This window comes from Ursus americanus, chromosome 4, assembly GCF_024610735.1.
Source record: "Ursus americanus isolate L20-20 chromosome 4, mUrsAme1.1.p, whole genome shotgun sequence".
In the NCBI taxonomy this organism is placed as follows: Eukaryota; Metazoa; Chordata; class Mammalia; order Carnivora; family Ursidae; genus Ursus; species Ursus americanus.
In genome coordinates, this window is record NC_142130.1 from 47,382,107 (window position 1) to 47,403,479 (window position 21,373).

Genomic DNA, 21,373 nt, shown 5'->3' on the forward strand with positions numbered 1-21,373 from the left:
CTGACCTCTTCTACTACTTTCCCCGTCTCTCATTCTGCTTTGTTTTAACACACCAGGCACACTCGCATCCTAGGGGCTTGCCCTAGCTTTTTCCTCTGCCTGGAATACTCTAATAATCGTCCAGAGACTTGAAGATGAGGGTTAATCAAGCAGATATCTGGGGGATGTCAGTATAGGGCTTGGTGAGAAGGTGACATTTGACTGTTCTCAACCCATTTTCTCTCTGTGCTTCTTTGTTATAGTATTTAATACCTTCAAACAAACTACATACTTGACATGACAAATGTGCTTACTTGTCTGTCTCCATCTGCAAGAATGTAAGCTTCGTTTTATTCAGTGATGTGTGTCAATCATCTAGAGCAATGCCTGCCACTTATTGGTGCTGCACAAACATTTGATAAATAAAAAGTAGGAAAATGTCTCATGGTTTATTCTCTACTATCAGCTACTAATGATAGTTTTTTTGTGTGTTTTGTGGGGTTTTTTTCCCAATCTTTTACATTGTGGCAATTTATTTGGGTTTTTTCTTTTTCAATTTGTCGTAAGTTTTTTTTGTATCTTGCATATGTAGTTATTTATAATGGCTGCTTTTCCCTCAAATAGAGGGACTATGGCTTACTTAACCTTCCCTTGTAGCTTAACTTGTTTCTCTATGAACAGCATGTGGCTAGATGTTTCTCTGTAATTAGAATTATTTTTAGGAATGTATTTCCAGAGACCAAATTCCTAGGTCAATGAAAATAAACAATACTCTTGATGCCCAGGCACACACTTTGAAAAGGGAATAAAGACCATTTGGACTGTATCGCATCCTTCTGCTAGTGGGCACCTGTTTCTAGATGCTAACTCTAGAATTAAAGCTAACTTAAAATGGGCTGGCAAAACTAACTATAACCCTAGAAACCCAGGAGAACGTGTTTTGGTTCTAGCAGGGACACTGAATAGGACTCTGATAGTGGGGGCACGGTGTATGACACTCGGCCTTGTCACAAAATCCCCAATTGGATCCCTGCCGTTTAGGGTGTAGTCTGTGGGCTCCACAGTCCAGTGACAAGACTGGAGAATACCCATATGTCAGGTCCTGAATGATGTGCTGTACAAATTGTTGTGATAGGCACTGCCTACCTCCCCCTAGTTATTGGCATTAATTTTCCACTCACTTTTTTGATGAGGAAATTAGTGGGTAAGTGAGTGAAGTGAAAGTGGGTGTGAGGTGATAATTCTGCTCAGGATGGAGGACCTTTTCTTCCTTCCTTTAATTCTTATTTTCACCTTTTGGCTTTGTGTGAATTCAAATTTAAGTATATACCTATCCAAACCTCCCCTCCCCTCACTGAGTCTATGTTCCAAATTTTTTGCTGCTTTTTTGCCACTACCACTAGTCTCATGCTGTCCCCTGTCAACATATCACACTCTGCTTTCAAAGCAAACCAGTGGTAAATGTGCTCAATTAAGCCATGTTAAGTGGGCGCTTGTTCTGTAAGATACGTGATATGTCAGTCTCAACCCCCTAGTGGATTGACATTTCTTCAGACTCCTTTTCAATATGATGTTGTCACCCAGAGATTTTCAGTTTGGTCCACAGAACACCAGTGACCATCAAGATCCTTGCAGGGGGCCTATGAGGTTAAAGTGATTGCTTTTTAAAGTTCTTTTGCCATTTATATTGATGCTGCAAAAGCAGTGACCATTAAAACTACCGGAGTCTCATCGTGCATCAGGACAGTGGCACCACACTATACTATTAATCATCATATTTCCTGATACGTACTCACAGTTCGAAAAAAAAAAGTTAAGAATGTCCTTAATGAAGCAGTGAAAATTAATTTTATTATATCTTGACCCCAAGTATATATCTTTTTAATATTCTCTCTGACAAAATAAGAAGTATGCATAAAGGACTTCTATATTTTTATGAAGTTTTTAAATTTTAATTCCAGTGTAGTTAACATAGTGTTATATTAGTTTCAGTTGTACAGAGTAGTGATTGAATGATTCCGTACATTTCTCAGTGCTTATCACAGTAAGTGCTCTTAATCCCCTTCACCTATTTCACTTATGCCAATAAATTAAACAACCTGGAAGAAATGGATGCCTTCCTGGAAACCTATAAACTACCAAGACTGAAACAGGAAGAAATTGATTATTTAAACAGACTGATTAATTAGGAAGAGATTGAAGCAGTGATCAAAAACCTCCCCCAAAACAAGAGTCCAGGGCCTCATGGATTCCCCAGGGAATTCTACCAAACATTCATAGAAGAAATAATACCTATTCTCCTGAAGCTGTTTCAAAAAATAAAAACAGAAGGAAAACTACCAAACTCATTCTATGAGGCCAGTATTACCTTGATCCCCAAACCAGGCAAAGACCCCATCAAAAAGGAGAACTACAGACCGATATCCCTGATGAATATGGATGCCAAAATTCTCAACAAGATCCTAGCTAATAAGATCCAACAGTACATTAAAAGCATTATTCATCAAGACCAAGTGGGATTCATCCCTGGGATGCAAGCGTGGTTCAACATTCGCAAATCGATCAGTGTGATAGATCATATCAACAAAAAAAGAGTCAACCATATGTTCCTCTCAATTGATGCAGAAAAAGCATTTGACAAAATACAGTATCCTTTCCTGATTAAAACCCTTCAGAGTGTGGGGATAGAGGGTACATTCCGCAATTTCATAAAAACCATCTATGAAAAGCCTACAGTGAATATCATTCTCAATGGGGAAAAGCTGAAAGCCTTTCCCTTAAGATCAGGAACACGACAAGGATGCCCACTCTCGCCATTAGTATTCAACATAGTACTAGAAGTCCTTGCAACAGCAATCAGACAACAAAGAGGGATAAAGTGTATTCAAATCGGCAAAGAAGAAGTCAAACTGTCTCTCTTCGCAGATGACATGATACTGTATATGGAAAACCCAAAAGACTCCATCCCCAAATTAGTAGAACTCATAGAGCAATTCCGTAATGTGGCGGGATACAAAATCAATGCTCAGAAATCAGTTGCATTTCTATACACAAACAATGAGACTGAAGAAAGAGAAATTAGGGAATCCATCCCATTTATAATAGCACCAAAAATCATACGTTACCTTGGAATTAACTTAACCAGAGATGTAAAGGATCTATATTCTAGAAACTACAAATCACTCTTGAAAGACATTGAAGAAGACACAAAAAGATGGAGAAATATTCCATGCTCATGGATCGGAAGAATAAACATAGTTAAAATGTCTGTGCTACCCAGAGCAATCTACACTTTCAATGCCATCCTGATCAAAATACCAATGACATTTTTCAAAGAACTGGAACAAACAGCCCTTAAATTTGTGTGGAACCAGAGAAGGCCCCGAATCGCCAAGGAATTGTTGAAAAGGAAAAACAAAGCTGGGGGCATCACAATGCCAGATTTCGAGCTATACTACAAAGCTGTGATCACCAAGACAGCATGGTACTGGCACAAAAACAGACACGTAGACCAATGGAACAGAATAGAGAACCCAGAAATGGGCCCTCGGCTCTTTGAGCAACTAATCTTTGACAAAGCAGGAAAAGCATCCAGTGGAAAAAAGGCAGTCTCTTCAATAAACGGTGCTGGGAAAATTGGACAGCTACATGCAAAAGAATGAAACTTGACCACTCTCTCACACCATACACAAAGATAAACTCCAAATGGATGAACGACCTCGGTATGAGACAGGAATCCATCAAAATCCTAGAGGAGAAGATAGGCTGCAAACTCTTTGACATCATACAGCAACTTTTTTCATGACACATCTCCAAAGGCAAGGGAAACAAAAGAAAAAATGAACTTGTGGGACTTCATCAAGATAAAAAGCTTCTGAACAGCCAAGGAAACAGTTAAAAATACTAAGAGGCAGCCCACGGAATGGGAGAAGGTATTTGCAAATGACACTACAGATAAAAGACTGGTATCCAAGATCTACAAAGAACTTCTCAAACTCAATACACGAGAAACAACTAATCAAATCAAAAAATGGGCAGAAGATATGAACAGACACTTTTCCAATGAAGACACACAAATGACGATTAAGTTCTGAGCTGAGCTAGCAGATTTTTTCAGGGAACATCCTATTTACTTAAAAGGACAATTGACAAACTATGTTTGTACTGACTCAGATATTTAGCAAATATTTTCTCAAAAGTGAACAAAGTGAGCCTCTTGCTTCAAGGAAAACAACTGACATTCTTTGTTGCCAGTAATAAAATTGGAGCTTTTAGGCAAAAATCAGATTTTAGAAAATGTGTATATGCCATCATGAGCCTGATGCTCTCAATTCTTAAAGACTTTTCTGATGAGATCAGTAGTGATGTTAACAAACATGTTTTTAAAATATTGTATGAAATGTGTCAACATTCTGGGAGGTCTGGGTAATTCAGTGAACACATAGTTTTCAGATCACCTCTTCATGATGTTATACAGTTATGTGTGGGTGAAAGATCCATTCAGAGTTTAAGATAGACTCATGAATTTTAATGTGACAGAGGAACATATTGCAGCTAACCCTTGAGAAATTTCTATTTGTTGACTTTTGGTGTAGTATGAAGTAATGGCCACAATTATCTGAAAAGACTATGAAAATACATCTCCCTTTTCCAATGTATCTGTGACAGGCTAGATTTTCTTCACATACTTCAATAAAAACAGTGTTTTACAATAGATTGCATTCAGAGGCAAATATGAAAATCTAGCTTTTATTAAGCCAGCGATTTATAAAAATGTAAAATAATGTCATTTTTCTCACCAACTTTTTTGTACTTTTGGAAAATATAGTTTTTCCTCTTAAAAAATTGTTGTTTAGGTCAACATGTTAACACATCGTTAAGATTTTTATTGTTTGAAAATGAATTAATACACATTTTAAATTTCTCTTTTAATTTCAAATATGTTATCTATTAAATGTAAAATCCATGTAAACAAAATTTCTTTGGGGTCCCCAATAAATTTTAAGCATATAAAGTGTTTCTGAGACCAAAAAGTTTGAGAATTGCCGCTTTAGCCCAAACAGATGCTTTCTTATAATGCTTAGAGTTTTAGAACTTGCTTATAGTAAGAGGTATAGGGTCACAAATATTGTGGGCTTTTAGTGTAGCACTAATTACCCTATAGAAGCAACTGCCTCTGCCCACGATTGGCTCAGGATTTGGTACCATTGCTAATCACCAGGGCATTGCTGTCCTATCACCAGCAAAAGAGACAGAGAGGGTAGACTACTGTATAATGAAATTACTCCCTGTCATGGTCCTATCCTCCACTATTTAATGACTATTTTTAATATTTATTTAGCAGTTAGTCTACAAAACACATTCACATTGGTGAAAACACATTAGTCACAAAACACATTCATTTAATTTCCATTAACAAATTTTTAGAGATTTTTATGTATTTATTTTAGACAGTGTGCAAGCAGGGGGTGAGGGTCAGAGGGAGAGAGAGAGAGGAGAGAATCTAAAGCAGACTCTGCCATGAACACAGAGCCTGACACAGGGCTCGATCTCATGATCCTGAGATCATGACCTGAGCCGAAACCAAGAGTCGGACGCTTAACCAATTGAGCCACCCAGGCACCCCAACAACTTTTTATTGTTATCCTCATTTTACAGATGAGGCAAAGAAGTTGTAATCACCGAAAGATTATATAGTCAGAAATTGGTAGAGCCACATAAAATAAACAAGGGAGCATAACACAGAAGGAATGTGGTTTCAGGCTTAAAAACTTAATTTGAATCTACTTCCACCAGTTACTGGCCATAAATGTTTGTGTCTCAATCAGATATAAGTTAGTTGCCCTGTTTCCCCCTCTGTAAAGTGGATAATTAAGGAGTTGTGGAAATTAAGCTGGATAGTAACACCTGCTGCATAGAAGAGACTCAGCATATGGTAGCTCGTACTACCTGTTATTGACCCAAACTTACAGCTAAAAATCAGTTCTTTATCAGGGCTCTTTCGTGCATCCCGGAACATATCATTGCCATGGCTTTGCTGATAACTGGAATCTCAGACCCTTGCTAAATATTAAAAATTTGTGTTAGGAGTCATGGTGGTTGTCCTTCAAGTGAACAAGTTATGGGAGAAGGCGGTGGATGGGGAGGAAGGCGTGATTAGCTCACTTTGTGAAATCTCTCTGCAGGAGAGTTCCTGAGGAGGTTGGAAGAAAAGGAAGCTCTCGTAAACCAGCTTTCCAGGGAAAAGAGCAACTTCACTCGGCAGATGGAAGAACTGAAAGGGCAAGTGGAAGAGGGATCCAAAGTAAGGCATCTATTGTTTCTCGCCAGTAGCTCGCCTGTGTGTGAAAAAAGAAAAAAAAATAGTGCTCGATGGGTCAGCCTCAGTATCTCCTCCTATAAAAGAGAGGAAAGGGCCCCTGAAGTTATGGGAAAAAGAACATGGTGGACCGTGTATGTGCCAGGAAGCAACGTCATCACTGAGGGATCTTCCTCAGTGACTCAAATTGCTTGTCTGGTTTGTCAGATTTAGCTAGAGCAGGCAAACTGTGTATTTCCGTTTGCATTAGGACGTGAACAGGAAGTCAGCGAGGCTCTTTATGGATCTTTGATTCTGAATTGCACCAAGAAGTGGAATTAAATAAGAGACCAGAATGATATAAATGGGGCTGGCTTAGTTCGAGACCACTTTTAAGTTGTCAATAACCTATACATACTGGTCATTTCTTCCCAAGAGGATATATAATGTTGCTAGCAGGTGACGCCAGTGAAAGTGGCCCTTTAAGGTGAAGCAGAGTGACTAAGGTGAAAGAGAAATCCTTTGAGCTCTGATATGTCAAATTAATTCTTAGTTCATCTTCGAGGCACCTTGTTACTGACACCCCACAGCGCCTCACTTGTAGGTAATCTCCCTGCAAAGGCATCTAGTCTGGGGTGCAGGTCATGAAACTATAGACTTCGGTTCTTAAATATTTTATTCCATTCCCTCCACTCTCCTGATTTTCTATATTATACCTGTGTTTTTAAATGACTACCATGGTTGTGCACCAGACCTTCTGCTAAATACTTCTCTCATGTTATCTCAATCTTCACATAAGTCCTAGGGAACAGGTAGAATTATATCTTTTTACATGAAGAAACCAAGGCTCTGAGAAGAAAAATAACATGCCCAAGGTCATATAGCTAGTAGTGGAGCGCGAAGGAATCGGTGCCTGTAGTGAGATGACTTAATTTAGATTTTAGAAGATCTCTCTGGCTGACTTCCCAGTGGCTTCCAGCTGGCTTCAGAGGCCCCTTTGCTTTGGCTCAAGCCTCCTCCTGCGACCTTACGTCAGACGTCTTCTTCCCTCATTTCCTCCCCTCCAGCTGCCCAGGCCTCCTCTCTGCCTCTTATACAAGTCACCATTGCTCCTGCCATAGGACTTTCATGGCCGCTCTTTCCGCGGTGTTCGGGCCCTTCCTCAAGGCCTTTGCACAGTGATGTGAAGGAGCCAAAGATCCGGCGTCGTCGTTCTGTTCTAGTCCCTTACTGCTGTCAGCATTAACATTTAATTTGTTTATATGTTAATTTTATGTATCCTCTCACCCCTTTATGGCTCCTTAGGGCAAAGACTTTAGCTTCATCTCACTTCTGTAAACACTAATGCCTCGAACAGGTGCTCAATGAAGATATAAGAGGGGTAGGGTCACAATTTAAAGCCAGTTTTATTGGATTTCAAAACCCGTGTCCTTCTCAGGGTCACTGTGTATTGTTGCTGTTCTGTCAAAGCTGCCCAAGGCTGTCTGGCTGAGGCTGCCGTTAATGAGGCCTTGTGCTTCCAGAACTGCATCCACGGACCGAGGAGATGCTTTTTCCTAATTTGCAGAAAGGACCCATGAGGACCGGCACACACCCCACTAGACTGGGTTCTTCCCACTAGACTGGGTTCCCTCTTGGGAATGATGCTTCTAGGTTAACCAGACCACCATGTAAGTGACAGAAATGTTCACTAAACTCGGCTCTGCTGTCCAAAAACCACGGTAGCCACTACTGCACCACAGGGGGCTGTGTGAACTTAAATTTATTTAAATTAAAACTAAAATTCACTTGTGACCACACAGTGTACTAAGCACATATTGAGTGTCCAATAGGTACATGGGGCTATGGTTACCACATTGGATGGTGCATATATAAAACATTTTCTTCTTTGAATAAAGATGGATTTATTTATTTGAGAGAGTGCGCATGCAAACACAAGCAGGAGGGGCAAAGAGAGAGGGAGAGAGAATCTCCAGCAGACTCCACGTTGAGCAGGGAGCCTGACGCAGAGCTCCATCTCACAACCCTGAGATCATGACCTGAGCCAAAACCAAGAGTTGGACAATTAAACAACTGTGGCACCCACGTGCCCCTAAAATATTTTCATTTATAGAAAGTTCTATTGGATGGTGCTGTTTTAAAGTGATCAGCGATAGTGTTCAGAGATTTACATGTGAAATAAAAGATTTTGTTTTTTCATCAATGAATGAAAAGCTGGACCAAATCTCAGTGATCCTTTTTAGTCCAAATAAGATCTCAATCTTGGCTAGTGCTAACTATGACTCTTCCTGCCTAAATGATAGGGAATGTTCTTGCTACCTTTGCATTCCCCACTATTTCCAGAACCTGCCAGTTGCTGAAGGCCACATAGTCAGGCAGGCATTTCCTGAAATAGAACACTGCTCCCCGTCGTAACAGCAGCAATTAGATACTCCATCCTTTCTCGTCCCAAATTCTTTCCCTGGTATTATCTTACTAGGTTCAGGTTCAGCTTGAATTTGTGGCAGGTTGTTATTAACCTTATCTAAAAAAATAAAAGATGTCACCTCCAAGCCCTTCGTTGTTAACGGTAGCGATGCCCTTTTTTAATGCGTGTTGTGTCTGTGAAGTCCCAGAGTGCCCTGGCCCAGGCCCTGCAGTCAGCCAAGCGTGACCGTGACCTTCTCCAAGAGCAGTATGAGGAAGAACGGGAGGCCCAGGCCGAGCTGCTCCGGGCTCTCTCCAAAGGCAACAGAGAGATGGTGCGGTGCAGAGTGAAGTATGCAGACGACATCGCCCAGAGGACTGAGGACTTGGAGGAGGCCAAGTGAGTGGGGCAAGGCACACCTGAACCCAGGGGTAGTTATCCAGCAGGGGATGGGGAGAGCGGCCGTGTCTTAAAGGCCTCATGTAGACATTGAACAAATGGCTACCAGTGCGTGAATAAGCCCAAGACCAAAGCTGAAACAGCCACCGCAGGCAAGGAGCACATGCTCTGCTGGGGCCAAAACATGACAATTATAATAGAGTAATAAAGACTAGAAAGAGGTCCTGGTGAAAGAGAGGAGGCTCTTTCAGGCACAAGCCAAGTCTTCTCAGAAGACGTGACTTGGAGCTAGGGCTGGGAAATGGGCTCGCCCGGAGAACCCCGTGCTTCGTAATAACAGCAAGATAATCGCGCCCGTGTGTGTGTGCACGTGCCACACGTGAAAGTCAAGGATGTCTCTGGTCTACAACCTGGAGACTGCAAGGCGCTCTGTGAAGATGGACAGAGATGGCTGGAAACATATCAGGATCTGGCGTCGTGCCTTAAGGGCCAAAAGTTTCTTTGAAAAGAAGTCCGCCTCAGACCACCTCTAAGGTTAGGACGTCAGTTTTACAGCCAACACTACATAAAGGCTTTAGAAGTCCTTCTCAGGAACTGCAGGAGCTTGGGGCCTAGACGAATCAAGACCTGGTCCCAGGCTGTAGAACGGAAGCATTTTGTTCAGAGATCAAAGGACTGTGTCAATCTGAGAGAAAGTGTCAAGCCAAGCCCAGCTTTAGAGTCAGTGAAGGGTTACTCAGAACATTGTGGCCCTGGCTTGGCAGCTTAGCGAAACTTCAGGGCAGATCAATCCAGTTCTCTTTAGTTTCAACCAAAAATACTGTTTTTCAGCTCTTCACCTAAATCTTTGAGAGACATGGCTGTGCGCTTGTTCCACAGTCGCTATGTCCTGTTCCTGGAGGGGTACCCAGTGATCCGTCTCTGAAGCTGCAGTAACTTAAAAAGGGCTTTGGGATGACGGATACTAAGAATACCTGTGGTCGATGTTTGAAAAATGCTGGGCCACAGAAAAATGGGGCTTTGAACTGAAATGGCTCCTCACATTGGAAATAGGGCATTTGCTTCTAAAGTAAGATTTTTTTTTTTCCTGCTATGATGGAAGAATGCGGGTGAAAGTACCTACCAGTCACGGTGTTTACAGGGGGGGGTAGAAAAGAGGGAAAGTTTATAGACTGTTTACGACCACATGGATTTGTTGAGCTCACAGATTTTTATACTGAGAATATAATGGACAACATGGTAATATCTGAATAACTCTTCTGCTTTAAACTTACTGTTTTTTGTTTTTTTGAGAGAGAGAGAGAGCTCGTGTGTGAGTTGGAGGGGTAAGAGAGGGTGGACAGAGGGAGAGAGAGAATCCTAAACAGGCTCCACACCTAGCATAGAGCCCTATGTGGGACTCGATCTCCTGACCCCGAGGTCATGACCTGAGCCAAAATCAAGAGTCGGTTGCGTAACTGACTGAGCCACCCAGGCGCCCCAAAACTTAATTGAATATCAAATAAATAAAGTGTTGTCTATATTACACTCTAGGGAGGCAGAACTACAAAAAACACAAAACACTAGGATTCTATTTTTTTTTAATTGGCTTCACAGGATGAGTTAGTTTAGCTGAATCAAGCTCACCTGAGACCCAGTTGACTGTTTCTGAATTTCACATTCCCAAGAATAGGGATTTGGTTTCTTAATCTTTCACATCTTGCAGATTCTAGTACTGATAAGAACTTATGGTTGGCAAACTGAGGAACGAATGGTAGTTGGTATGAAAGGTAGACAATATTATCAGTGAAATGAGGGTGAGCAACTGTCTGTTCTGCCCGATGAAGTTGTGGGCTTGCTGATTTTGGCGCTGATGGCCCCATGTCCTTAGTCCTTCTGCACATTTGGTCACCCAAAGTAAAATCACTATTTTCTGGTACCAACTGAGTATTTCTAAAGTAGTTTAAATACATGTAATTATTTTATAAGACCCCTGTTTTAGGTGGAGTAAAGCATCAGGATCTCCTTTTTGCTCCAGCTTTTTTGAGATGTAATTGACATTTGTATATATATTGACATTGTCTTGCTGGGACAAAGTCTAGATCCCTCTGGGCCACAAACTCCTGTATACCATTAAATATGTTTAGGTTATACAATGTGATGATTTGATATATGTGCATATTGCAAAGTCTTTAATGTCGTTAGTTTAACACATCCTCTATTTGTTGTCGCTATGGTGAAACCATTAAAGCTCTACTCTCACAGCAACTTTCAAATACAAAGACAGGATTGTTAACTATAGTCACTATGCAGCCCTTCTTGGGATGCCTGGGTGGCTTAGTCAGTTGAGCATCAGACTCTTGGTTTTGACTCAGGTCATGATCTCAGGGACTTGGGATCAGGGCTCCGTACTTGGCGGGGAGTCTGCGGGAGATTCTCTCTCTCTCCCTTTCCCACTTCCCTTCCCCCCACTTGCATGCATGCTCGCTCTCTCTCAAATAAATAAATCTTTTAAAAAAATCTCTTGACATTTAAGGAAAATGAAGCAAAGATGTGAAGTTACTACGGTTGGAAAGCCAGTGAGCAAGGAGCAGTTGTTAGAGCGCAGATCCCTCCTGGATACAGAGCAGAGATTGGTTTTTGCAGGATTCCACCAAAAAGGGGGCTTTATGACCCCATCGGTCTGATGGGCTACTTGTGTGGCACATGTTCATTCCTGAGGATCTTTTTCTGTTTAATAAGAGTAGATCAGAAAGAGCTTTGGTACGCACAGTACCTTTCACCTAAGAAGTGTGATGACCGAGTAAGAACGGGGCTGCCGGCATCCCTGCGGGAGACGAGAGCAAGAGAACACATTTCATCCGTTAGAAAGCCTCAGGGCACTGCGCTGTGGGGGCGGTGGAGGAAGCACTCTAATAAACCACTCCATCTCAGAGGAGGCTGGAGGGACAACAGCGGGGGCTGGAGTCGCCCCTGAGAGCGGTGGGACCTGTGAAGTGAGCATAACAGTGGGATGGACTTGAGCATATAAATCTGAGAAGAGCCGCTGAGGTGCAGAAGAAATTCAGAGAAAAGACAGAATGTTGGGCTGTTTAGGGGCCACATGATAAGGGGAGAGAGAATGAGCGGGAGAGAACCAAAGAATGGTGCTTGGAAACAGTGCAGCAAGGGCATCTTTAAAGACGAGATGTGCCTGGGAACTTTTAACGACTGGTGACTGCGGGTGGAGTGCTCGGTACGATCTCGTCTTTCTCCCCTGTCTTAATGAAGTCATCGATAAGGTCTGTGCCGCTGATAGGGGGTTTAGGGTTCAGCAAATGCTTACAGGATTAGAGATCCTGAGTTCCAAGACCAGGTTGGCAAAGGGTAGGGGAAAATCGCACACACGAGCCAGAAGATGGTGGTCAGCAGACAGCTGGGTTCTCTAGGCACAAAAGCTCATTTTCAGACGTGAGCTGCTCTGGCTTGGTACCATTCAGCCAGCCTCAGGGGCCTCCCTGCTTTGTACCCAAGCACTGGTTTTCATCCAGGACACACTGGGTGAGCTCTCTGAGGGCTGCAGCTGCACCTGCCATTTGCTGGGGTCTCCCCTTCTCAGGAAGAAGCTGGCCATGAGGTTGCAGGAGGCCGCCGAAGCCGTGGGGGCGGCAAACGCCAGAAACGCCTCCCTGGAGAGGGCCAGGCACCAGCTGCAGCTCGAGCTGGGGGACACCCGGTCCGACCTTGGGAAGGCCCGCTCCTCAGCAGCTGTGCTGGACCAGAAGCAGCAGCACCTGCACAAGCGCCTGGACGACTGGACGCGGAAGCAGGAGGAGTCACGGGCCATGCTGGAGGCCTCTCAAAAGGAGGCCCGCGCCCTCAGCACCGAGCTCCTCAAGCTCAGGCTTGCCTACGAGGAGAGCGCTGTGAGCCAGGAGACCCTCCAGAGGGTGAACAAGAATCTCCAAGGTACTCTGAGCCGGGCTTGGAGTCAGAGCAGGAGCAAGGAGGTGTGGGGGAGCCCTGGCCTCAAGGGCAAGGTTGTCGTCCATGGGCAGACACCTCAGCATTGTCATGGTCCCACTCAGATTTTAACTTTTCCATTTTTAATACTTTTTTTTTTAACTACAGTTATTATTTTTATTAAATTCTAAAAATAAAAGACTATTTTCCTACCTTAGCCCCAGGTTCCCTCTGTCAAGAAAGCCACTATTAAGAATTTCTTTATCATCCATACCCTTACCAAGATTTCCCAGGCATATATGCATGCATGTATTATACAAATTATGCAGTATTCTACACCTTTTATTTTTTCATTTATCGATATATTTTCTAATTTGCCAAATATTTCTGTAGCCTACACCATGTGTCAGGCTCTGTTGTATACATAACCATTCCTTATTTAACTTCAGAACAGTCTTATGTGTTAGCTTCTTTGTCTGAAAAATGCAGATTATGTGAAGTCCTGTAAGATTAAGAACTTGTCCAAATTTACAGTCGATCAAAAGCCCACGTGAGATCTGAGCCCAGGCCGCCTGACTCCCACCTATGCACACTTACCTACGGGCTCTGCCACCTCCCACGTGCCTCATGATTCTCTTTGCACGTCTGTACACGGAGGCTTGCCACGTGATTGTTGATAGTTGTAGAGTGGTTTGTAGTAAGGATGATCACCACTTATTTAACTAGACCTCATTCAGTTTAGATACCATTTTTCACAATTATAAATAATCGTATACTATGCGTTCTGGACATATACTTGTGGACATGTGATGCTGTTTCAGTAGGGGTAGATTCCTAGAGATGAAACTGCTGGGCTAACGTAATGAATTGCTACATTTTGAGGTGCTGCCTCCTTCTACCAGCACCACGAATGATGTGCGTTAAAAGCCTGAGATGCCTCGGGAGCAAGTTCATTACTATTGGAGGCATAAATGGATCTTGCTTCTCTTTTGGCCTTCATAGTCCATGCTCAGTGAGACTGGGCACGTGAGAGGTGCTGGAACAGTGGTCAGAGAACTTCAGCTGCTTCCGAACCACCTGAGGCCTGGTTCAAACGGTTGGCAGGGGCCCCATCCCCAGAGTTTCTGATTCGCTGGGTCTGGGGCGGGGTCTGGGAATTTGTATTTCTGACAAGTTGCCAGTGAGGCTGGCACTGCTGGTCTGGAGACCACACTTGGTCTAGGTTGGGGCTTGGGCAGAAGTCTTTTTCAAAAGCTCTCTAAGTGATTCTGAGGTATGGTCAGAGTGGAGAACCACTGCCCTGAGTTTTCTTTGGGGAACTGCTCTTCTGGAGAGGGCTTGTAAGAGAAGGATTCAATACAGAAGAATTGTCATCTAAAGGGTTTGGTGTTGGAAATTTTCAAAATTCTGTCACATCACATCATAGCCAGGGATCTCGGAACCAGGGGAGCAGGCAAGCTCTTGAGCTCCTTCTACCACAACTGGACAGTGGGTAATTCCTGGAGCTACTGGGCCCTACTCCACACCTCTTAGTTACTAGAAGCTTCTTTCATGAAGAGGCAGAACTGACAGTAACAATACTTAACAGTGGAGATTTTGTTGCTGCTGGATGCCTTTTTTTGTCAAAGACTTGTGTTCATGAGAAGCTAACAACAAACCCTCAAGTTCTTGACCTCCTTTGGATTCTTTGGTCAATCTGGGCTCACACATCAGCTTATGCTTTCAGCTCCCATCCTGGTGTTGAGTGGCAGTGGACAGAATGGCAGCCACGGTTGTCAAAAGCTAAGCACTTACACCAGAAGTGTAGGGATTGCTGGAAGTGTAGGGATTCCTGGAGGTGTAGGGATTCCTTGCAAGAAATTTCTCTTCAAGCATTGGTTTTTTATTTATTTTCTTTTATACTGAAGGTAGTGTTGAGGGAACAGCAGCAAGGCCTTAAGGCAGGTGGAATCTGACATGGCTCTGACAAGCAGGCCCACCATGTAAAGTTGTACAGGTTGTTCAGTGCTCAGTACCCTGAGAAGCACCGTCCTCTCCAGTGGTAGTAAGCAACTTTCTGGCGGGTGGCAAAAGAATAAGCTGAAGAAAGAGTGACTTTTTCTAATCCAAACAAGGGTCCCATAGGTGCCACTGGTGGCCTTGCCATCAAGTTTCCAAGGATGGTGTGACCGTGGTCCCTGGGAAACTGTCCGACGTACCTGATGTCATTGGTTGGACACTGGTTCCTTTCACTAACTTTGCTTTTCTTCCTTCTCCAGAAGAGATTTCTAATCTGACAAATCAGGTGAGAGAAGGAAAGAGGAACCTAAGTGAAATGGAAAAGGCCAAGAAACAGATAGAGCAAGAGAAGACTGAAGTCCAGGCAGCACTGGAAGAAGCAGAGGTATTCCGTCCAGGGAGCAAAGAAGGTTTTTGTCATTGTGACAAAGCAGAAGGTTCTGCATTCCAGTAAAAATAGCAGCAGCAGCAGCAGCAGCAGCAGCACCAAAATGACCCTTCTTCAAGTGTTAACTCCGTGCTAGGGACTAGGCCCAGGGCTTGATGTACATTACCTTATGGAATCACCCTAGCAAACTGTTGTCCCATTTCACAAGTGACACTGAGGCTCAGAGGGCAGGATAAGCAATCACGGATACAAGTCTACCAAGTGCGATGAGAAAAAGGAACCACGTCTATCTTGTTGATCAATTTATCCCCCTGGCCTAGACCCTCACTATTCAAAACGTGGCCCACGGGTCAGCTGCTTGGAGTTGCGTTGTCCTGGAGCTTGTGAGAAATGCGGACTCTCAGCCTTCTCCCCAGCTCTGTTGAATCAGAATCTGCATTTTTAACGCGGTCCTTTAGTGGGACGTATTCACGCCAACAGCTGAGAAGCCCCAGCCTAGAACACTGGCTGGTGTGTAGCAGAGGTTCAACAAATATCTGGTGAATGCTAAATGAATAAATCCTTATACCGCCTCCGCTCTTTAGAAAGGAGTCACTCAAAATAGTTTTCCCCCCAAAAAAACTTGAGTTTTAAAAATGAGATTTAAGGTGATGTTGTTAAACATTTGTCCTGAAAGCTCATCGTTTTACAGATTGTTTGACAGGACCATTTGAGTGTTATGGATTAAAAGTTCAGGCACAATCTCCGACCTCACCCCTGGGAATGTGCTAGTGATTGAAAGAGCCCCTGAGAAGACTTTTTGCCAAAGAGGGTGAACTGAAAGGAGTCATCCGTCTCGGTCACTAAGCAGTTAACATGTCCTGCAAAGCCTCTTTTCTCACAGCTGAGTTTCATCTTCTTGAGCCTCCCTGAGACTAAGCACCCAGGACTTAAAATGCAGCCCCCGCCACTTACCCTCCAACTGAGAAAATGATTTTTTAAAAAGATTTTATTTATTTATTTGAGAAAGAGAGATAGCAAGAGAGAGCACAAGCAGGGGGGAGTTGGAGAAGCAGACTCCCCACTGAGCAGGGAGCCTGACGTGGGGCTTGATCTCAGGATCCCAAGATCACGACCTGGGGAGCTAAAGGCAGACACTTAACCGGCTGAGCCACCCTGGCAACCCAAGAAAATTATTATTTTTTTTTTTTTACTTTTTTTTATTATAATTTTTTATTATGTTAGTCACCATACAGTATATCCTTAGTTTTTGATATAAAGTTCAATGATTCATTAGTTGTGTATAACACCCAGTGCACCATGCAATACGTGCCCTCCTTACTACCCATCACCAGTCTATCCCAGTCCCCCACCCCCCTCCCCTCTGAAGCCCTCAGTTTGTTTCCCACAGTCCATAGTCTCTCATGGTTCATTCCCCCTTCTGTTTAACCCCCCTTCATTCTTCCCTTCCTTCTCCAAGAAAATGATTTTTAAAAGGCAAAACGGTCCATGTTAAACAGAGCCTTTTGGAAGGTATGATCACAGAAAATTAGACCCCAAGGGACTGCTCCATGCCAAGCAACGTCTGTTAAACTCATCTTATCACTACACTTCCATAAGAAACCTGCCACACGAGAGACGTGTCCATAGTGCCCTGTGAATAGAGTTGTCAAGTGGATGGCTTTTGACACAGCTCTTGCCTTTTTATGCATAATTGTTTTCCTGAGGTCTTCTACATTTTATGTAGAACCCTTTCCGTTGGTAGTGTCACCTAACAAGGCTGGTCCTTGTAAAGTCGGCGAGCTTTGTTTCATTTACTTGTTCCCTTTGGTTCTCTGGCCATCCTGGCTAGGGACTTTCTAAAGCCACCACCCTAACCTAAAGAAGTAGAAATTTCAAGCACTGTGATGAGCCAGTGAGAGATATGATTGGGTGGGGGGCAATTTAAGTCCCACATAACATATACATTTCGTGTATGAAATCGACTAGCAGGTCACAGGCAAAGAGTAAGGCCACAGCACTCATACCACTTACCACCACTAGATGGCATTATATTCTATTTGCATTTTCTCAAGTTTCGTCTTTTGCAGCATCCATAAATACTTCATCAACTTGGACATGTATTTGCAAAATTGGGTTATTTGTTTTCCTGGGTGAGCCTTTATGAGAAACTTTATCACATTAGTTTTGAGGCCACAAAACTCAAATTTTCCCAGGTCACCCTCTCCAAAGATTCAGTTTCTCTGCGGATTCTGGAGGGTGAGAGGTGACAGTTTCCCCCTGAAGGAAGGGCACCATTTCCTTGCAGGAAATTGCTCTCCCAGCATTGGTTTTTGATTTATTTTCTTTTATATTGAAGGTAGTGTTCAGCGAACAGCAGCAAGGCCTTAAGACATATTAAAATTCCTAACATCTTTCTTATTTTTATCTTGAAATTGCTACTCGGTTTTACTTTTTACTTTTGTTTGTATGTGGTAAGAACACCTAGAAAAGGCTATAAAAATTACTCCTGCCCTCAGGACTATCTGCCAGTTGTTAACTGACCAGTAGATTGTTGTCGCACCTTGTGCCCTTTATAAACATCTTCCTCAGTATCGTCCAAATATTTCGTTTGTTTCTACTTCTGTATAAATTGTGTCTTTGGAATAGGCTTTAAAGATTTAATCAAAGCTACACTTTTAAACTTGAATCACCTTTATAACATCCCTGGCAGTAATTGCCTTGCCTATATTTAAATACTCAAAGGGGCAGGAGATTTCCCTAGCTGTCAAAGCAATCCATTTGAAGTAGTAGTAATAATTATGGTGATGAAGGCTCACACCGAGGGTTATGTGTCAAGTACATCCTAAATTCCTTTATTGTTCTTCTTTTGACAATATTTGGATACTAGCCTGTTTCCTGCTCTCTGAATGCTTTCAACTTTTTCTGTATTCCTCTGTGATGCCCAGAATTAAATGAAAGATTCCAAGTAGGAGTTATCACTTTCCTTGTTCTAGCTTTGATCCATTTATTGATTCATCCTGAAGATGAACTATATTAAGCAAAGTCAAGAGTAATAAATTAAGAAGTTTAAATATAGTCACAGACAAGATTGAAATTTTCTATTTTAAAAAATGCTTTAGAATTCTAGTTCCTGCACGACAGCAGAGAGCCCCGGGGATGTCAAAGCTGTAAGTGACATGACAAACAAAAGCAGTCACTTGTCTCTCATCCTGTTCCAATCTTCAGGGACCTGATTTGAACTTAGAGCTCTCCCAGCGACTGCAGAGAGAGCTACGATAGTGACACACATTTGGGGGGAAATAAAATTTTGTGTCCAAAAAGTAGATTTAACTTAGTACTTCTAATTTATGTATTTCAGGGAGCTCTGGAACGTAATGAAAGCAAGATTCTTCGCTTCCAGCTTGAACTCTTGGAGGCTAAAGCAGAACTTGAAAGAAAGCTTTCAGAGAAAAATGAAGAAATAGAAAATTTTAGGTAACTAAGGTTATTCTGATGAGCAACATTTGCATACTCCAGAATCCTTGACTGAGCAGAACAGGCTGTATCTGGCCGCCTTTATGGCCTCTGTTGGAACGCACCCAAAGAAGCTTAGCCAGTCTCCCCGCAGGCCAGCGTCTTTCCGGCGGCGAGCTCAGCACTGTTAATATAAAGGCACACCGCTGTGCAATTACTGTCTGTTTTTATGATTTTCTCATACTTGAGCAGCTTCTGTTCTCATAGAGACTCCAGATAACACAACAACAAAAGCACAACTATACGCACAAGGACTGGGGGCACTGCCCAGTCTCTTTCTCGGGCATTCGAGAAGCTGACTGATAATGCTGAATGGTGGAGGAAACGAACCCAAAACCGTGATGTGGTGCATGAAAATTAAGGTCAGCTCAGAGTGAAGTTTTCCCATGCCCCCTGCCTGTACCTGTAGCCGTCTGTTGGGAGAGGGGCAGAAGCCAGGAGCTAAGCTGCTTGTTGAATCCCTGGTGAAGAGGCTGAGTCTTAATAGTCGGGAAACTGAACTAGACAGGACTCACGGGTGGCAGGATCTTTTCTTAGCTTCATCATAACAAGCTGATGACTTTAGACATTCTACTTCTTAGCGGCTCAGTGAAGTGAGGGGATAAAAGCAGCCCCATACATGTCACAGAAGGTGGTGAGGAAGATCAGTGAGCTGATGTTGGCAAAGCACTTCACACTGTATAGATCAAAGGCACAATTATAAACACATGGAATTTGCCATCATTATATTATTTATCTGATCTGTTCCATTAAGTCTGTGCCGTATGTCAGCAAGGAGGATCATTTGAGTCGGAGTTTTGACTGGCAAGTTGCTTTCTACATGTTTGTTAAACAATTTTTAAAAAATTGTTAATATATTCACTAGAGCTGGCTTCTTTCCTGTACCCCAAATTCCGACAAAACTCCCATGGGGGTCATTTTTTTTTAATGAGGCCATCAAGCCACATTTGGCCCTCTGTGTGCTTGAGTTACCCTGGCCCGGACTCACTGGCACGTTTCCCCTCGACTGTGGGGATGAATTCTGGTGGACTTAAGAGGCTCTGAGTCAGTGTCTAAAAGAGTTTTTTTTGATGAAGGGTAAAACATCAGGCCTTGATATTTGCCCTACTTCCTTCCGTGAAGAACAAAAACGAACATTTCTTTGTGCAGTTAGAAAAACTCGTTTCAGGTAACGTCAAGCCTGCACCTATTAATAAACCTAGCTGAGAAAAATGAATCCTCAGAGAGTCTGCGTGTCGCCAGGTACATCTGAATGTCTTCGAGCCGCTCACCAATTATAATAATCTTAGCGAGAAGGAAGCCGGAGATCCAAGCAGCCAGGGCTGGAAGAAGAAAGAACTGAACGCGAGCCTGGAGCCCTGAAGGGCCTGAAAAAGGAAGGGGCGGGCTGGAGGGTGGGGCCAGCTCGGCAGGAGTTTAGTTAATGATTCATAATAACTGTAATAGGTAGCGCCCGGAAAGCAGAGACGAGTCTATCTTACAAAATATCACAAATGCCCTCGCCGACGTTTCTGGGTAAGGGCTCCGTGCAAGTGCGGGTGGTATCGGGATGCCTCGGTTTTCACCCGCTGCTTTCATCGGACTTCAGGGCTGGGACACGAAGGGGTCCCCAGGAAACTGAACAGAATGGCAGGGGGAAGTCCTAGCAAAGCAGAGTGTTCTGAGCAATCAAGGATAAGCCAGGTAACGTTCTAGAACGCAAGGAGAAGATTGCCTGAAGGCCAGATGAGGTTCTAGGTCTTCTTGGGAAAGGCCACAGAAACGGAAGCAGGCCAGTGAGGCAGGACCCAGGAAGGGACCTGAGAAGCAGCAGAGACTCCGAGGGGAGGACAGGGCCCCCGAGAGCGCTGCAAGCTGCCTGATTCGTTCCACGGGTCTGCTGCCGCCTTGCGCTGCCTTTCGGTGAGGACTAATCCTGGGCGAGCTGGAGGCCTGTTGGTGGTGAAAAGTATGAGCAGCTGGTGTATGTGTCATCTGTTTCACTTGTTAAACACATACTTGAGCACTTCACGTTGGCCAGACACTGTGCCTGCTATTCTTGTCGGGACTTCCTAAACTTTTATGGATTTGATAGGGCTTTCTTGAAAAAAGATTTTTTTTTCTACAAGGGTTCTAATGAACATAGCTGGAGGTAGGGAGGTGATGACGCAGTCACCGATGGGAGGAGAGGAGGAGTTTGGGTGGCTGGCTTTGGTCCGCTCCATCCTAGATAGAGGAATGATGGCAGCTAGCAGGAAGGTCAGCTAGTGGCCATAGCTGTTGCCTAAGTCAAGTTCTAATGGAAGACTCAGAACTGCATTGAAAACAAGTGGGTCAGGTGCATCTTGAATTTTCAGAGACCACTGACTGTATCCCTCCTTCAGCTCAGGATCTTCAGGGAAATGTTGAAACGTGTGTCTTCTCACTGGCCCCGAGCGAGGGTGCACCTGTCCTGTATTCAGCTCTCCCTAGACACACCCAGAGAGGGGCTGGGGAAGCTTTTGGGAAT

At 43.4% G+C, this 21,373-nt stretch overlaps 1 protein-coding gene across 1 annotated transcript in view; it reads left to right on the forward strand.

The window, feature by feature from the left end:
- MYH15 (myosin heavy chain 15) overlaps nt 1–21,373 on the forward strand; it is a 145,810-nt gene that overhangs the window by 87,179 nt on the left and 37,258 nt on the right. The window contains exons 29-33 of the mRNA XM_087861640.1: nt 6,165–6,283; nt 8,887–9,083; nt 12,661–13,010; nt 15,263–15,387; nt 18,731–18,846. Coding sequence (XP_087717766.1) covers nt 6,165–6,283; nt 8,887–9,083; nt 12,661–13,010; nt 15,263–15,387; nt 18,731–18,846 — 907 coding nt within the window. The remainder of the gene's footprint in view (nt 1–6,164; nt 6,284–8,886; nt 9,084–12,660; nt 13,011–15,262; nt 15,388–18,730; nt 18,847–21,373) is intronic.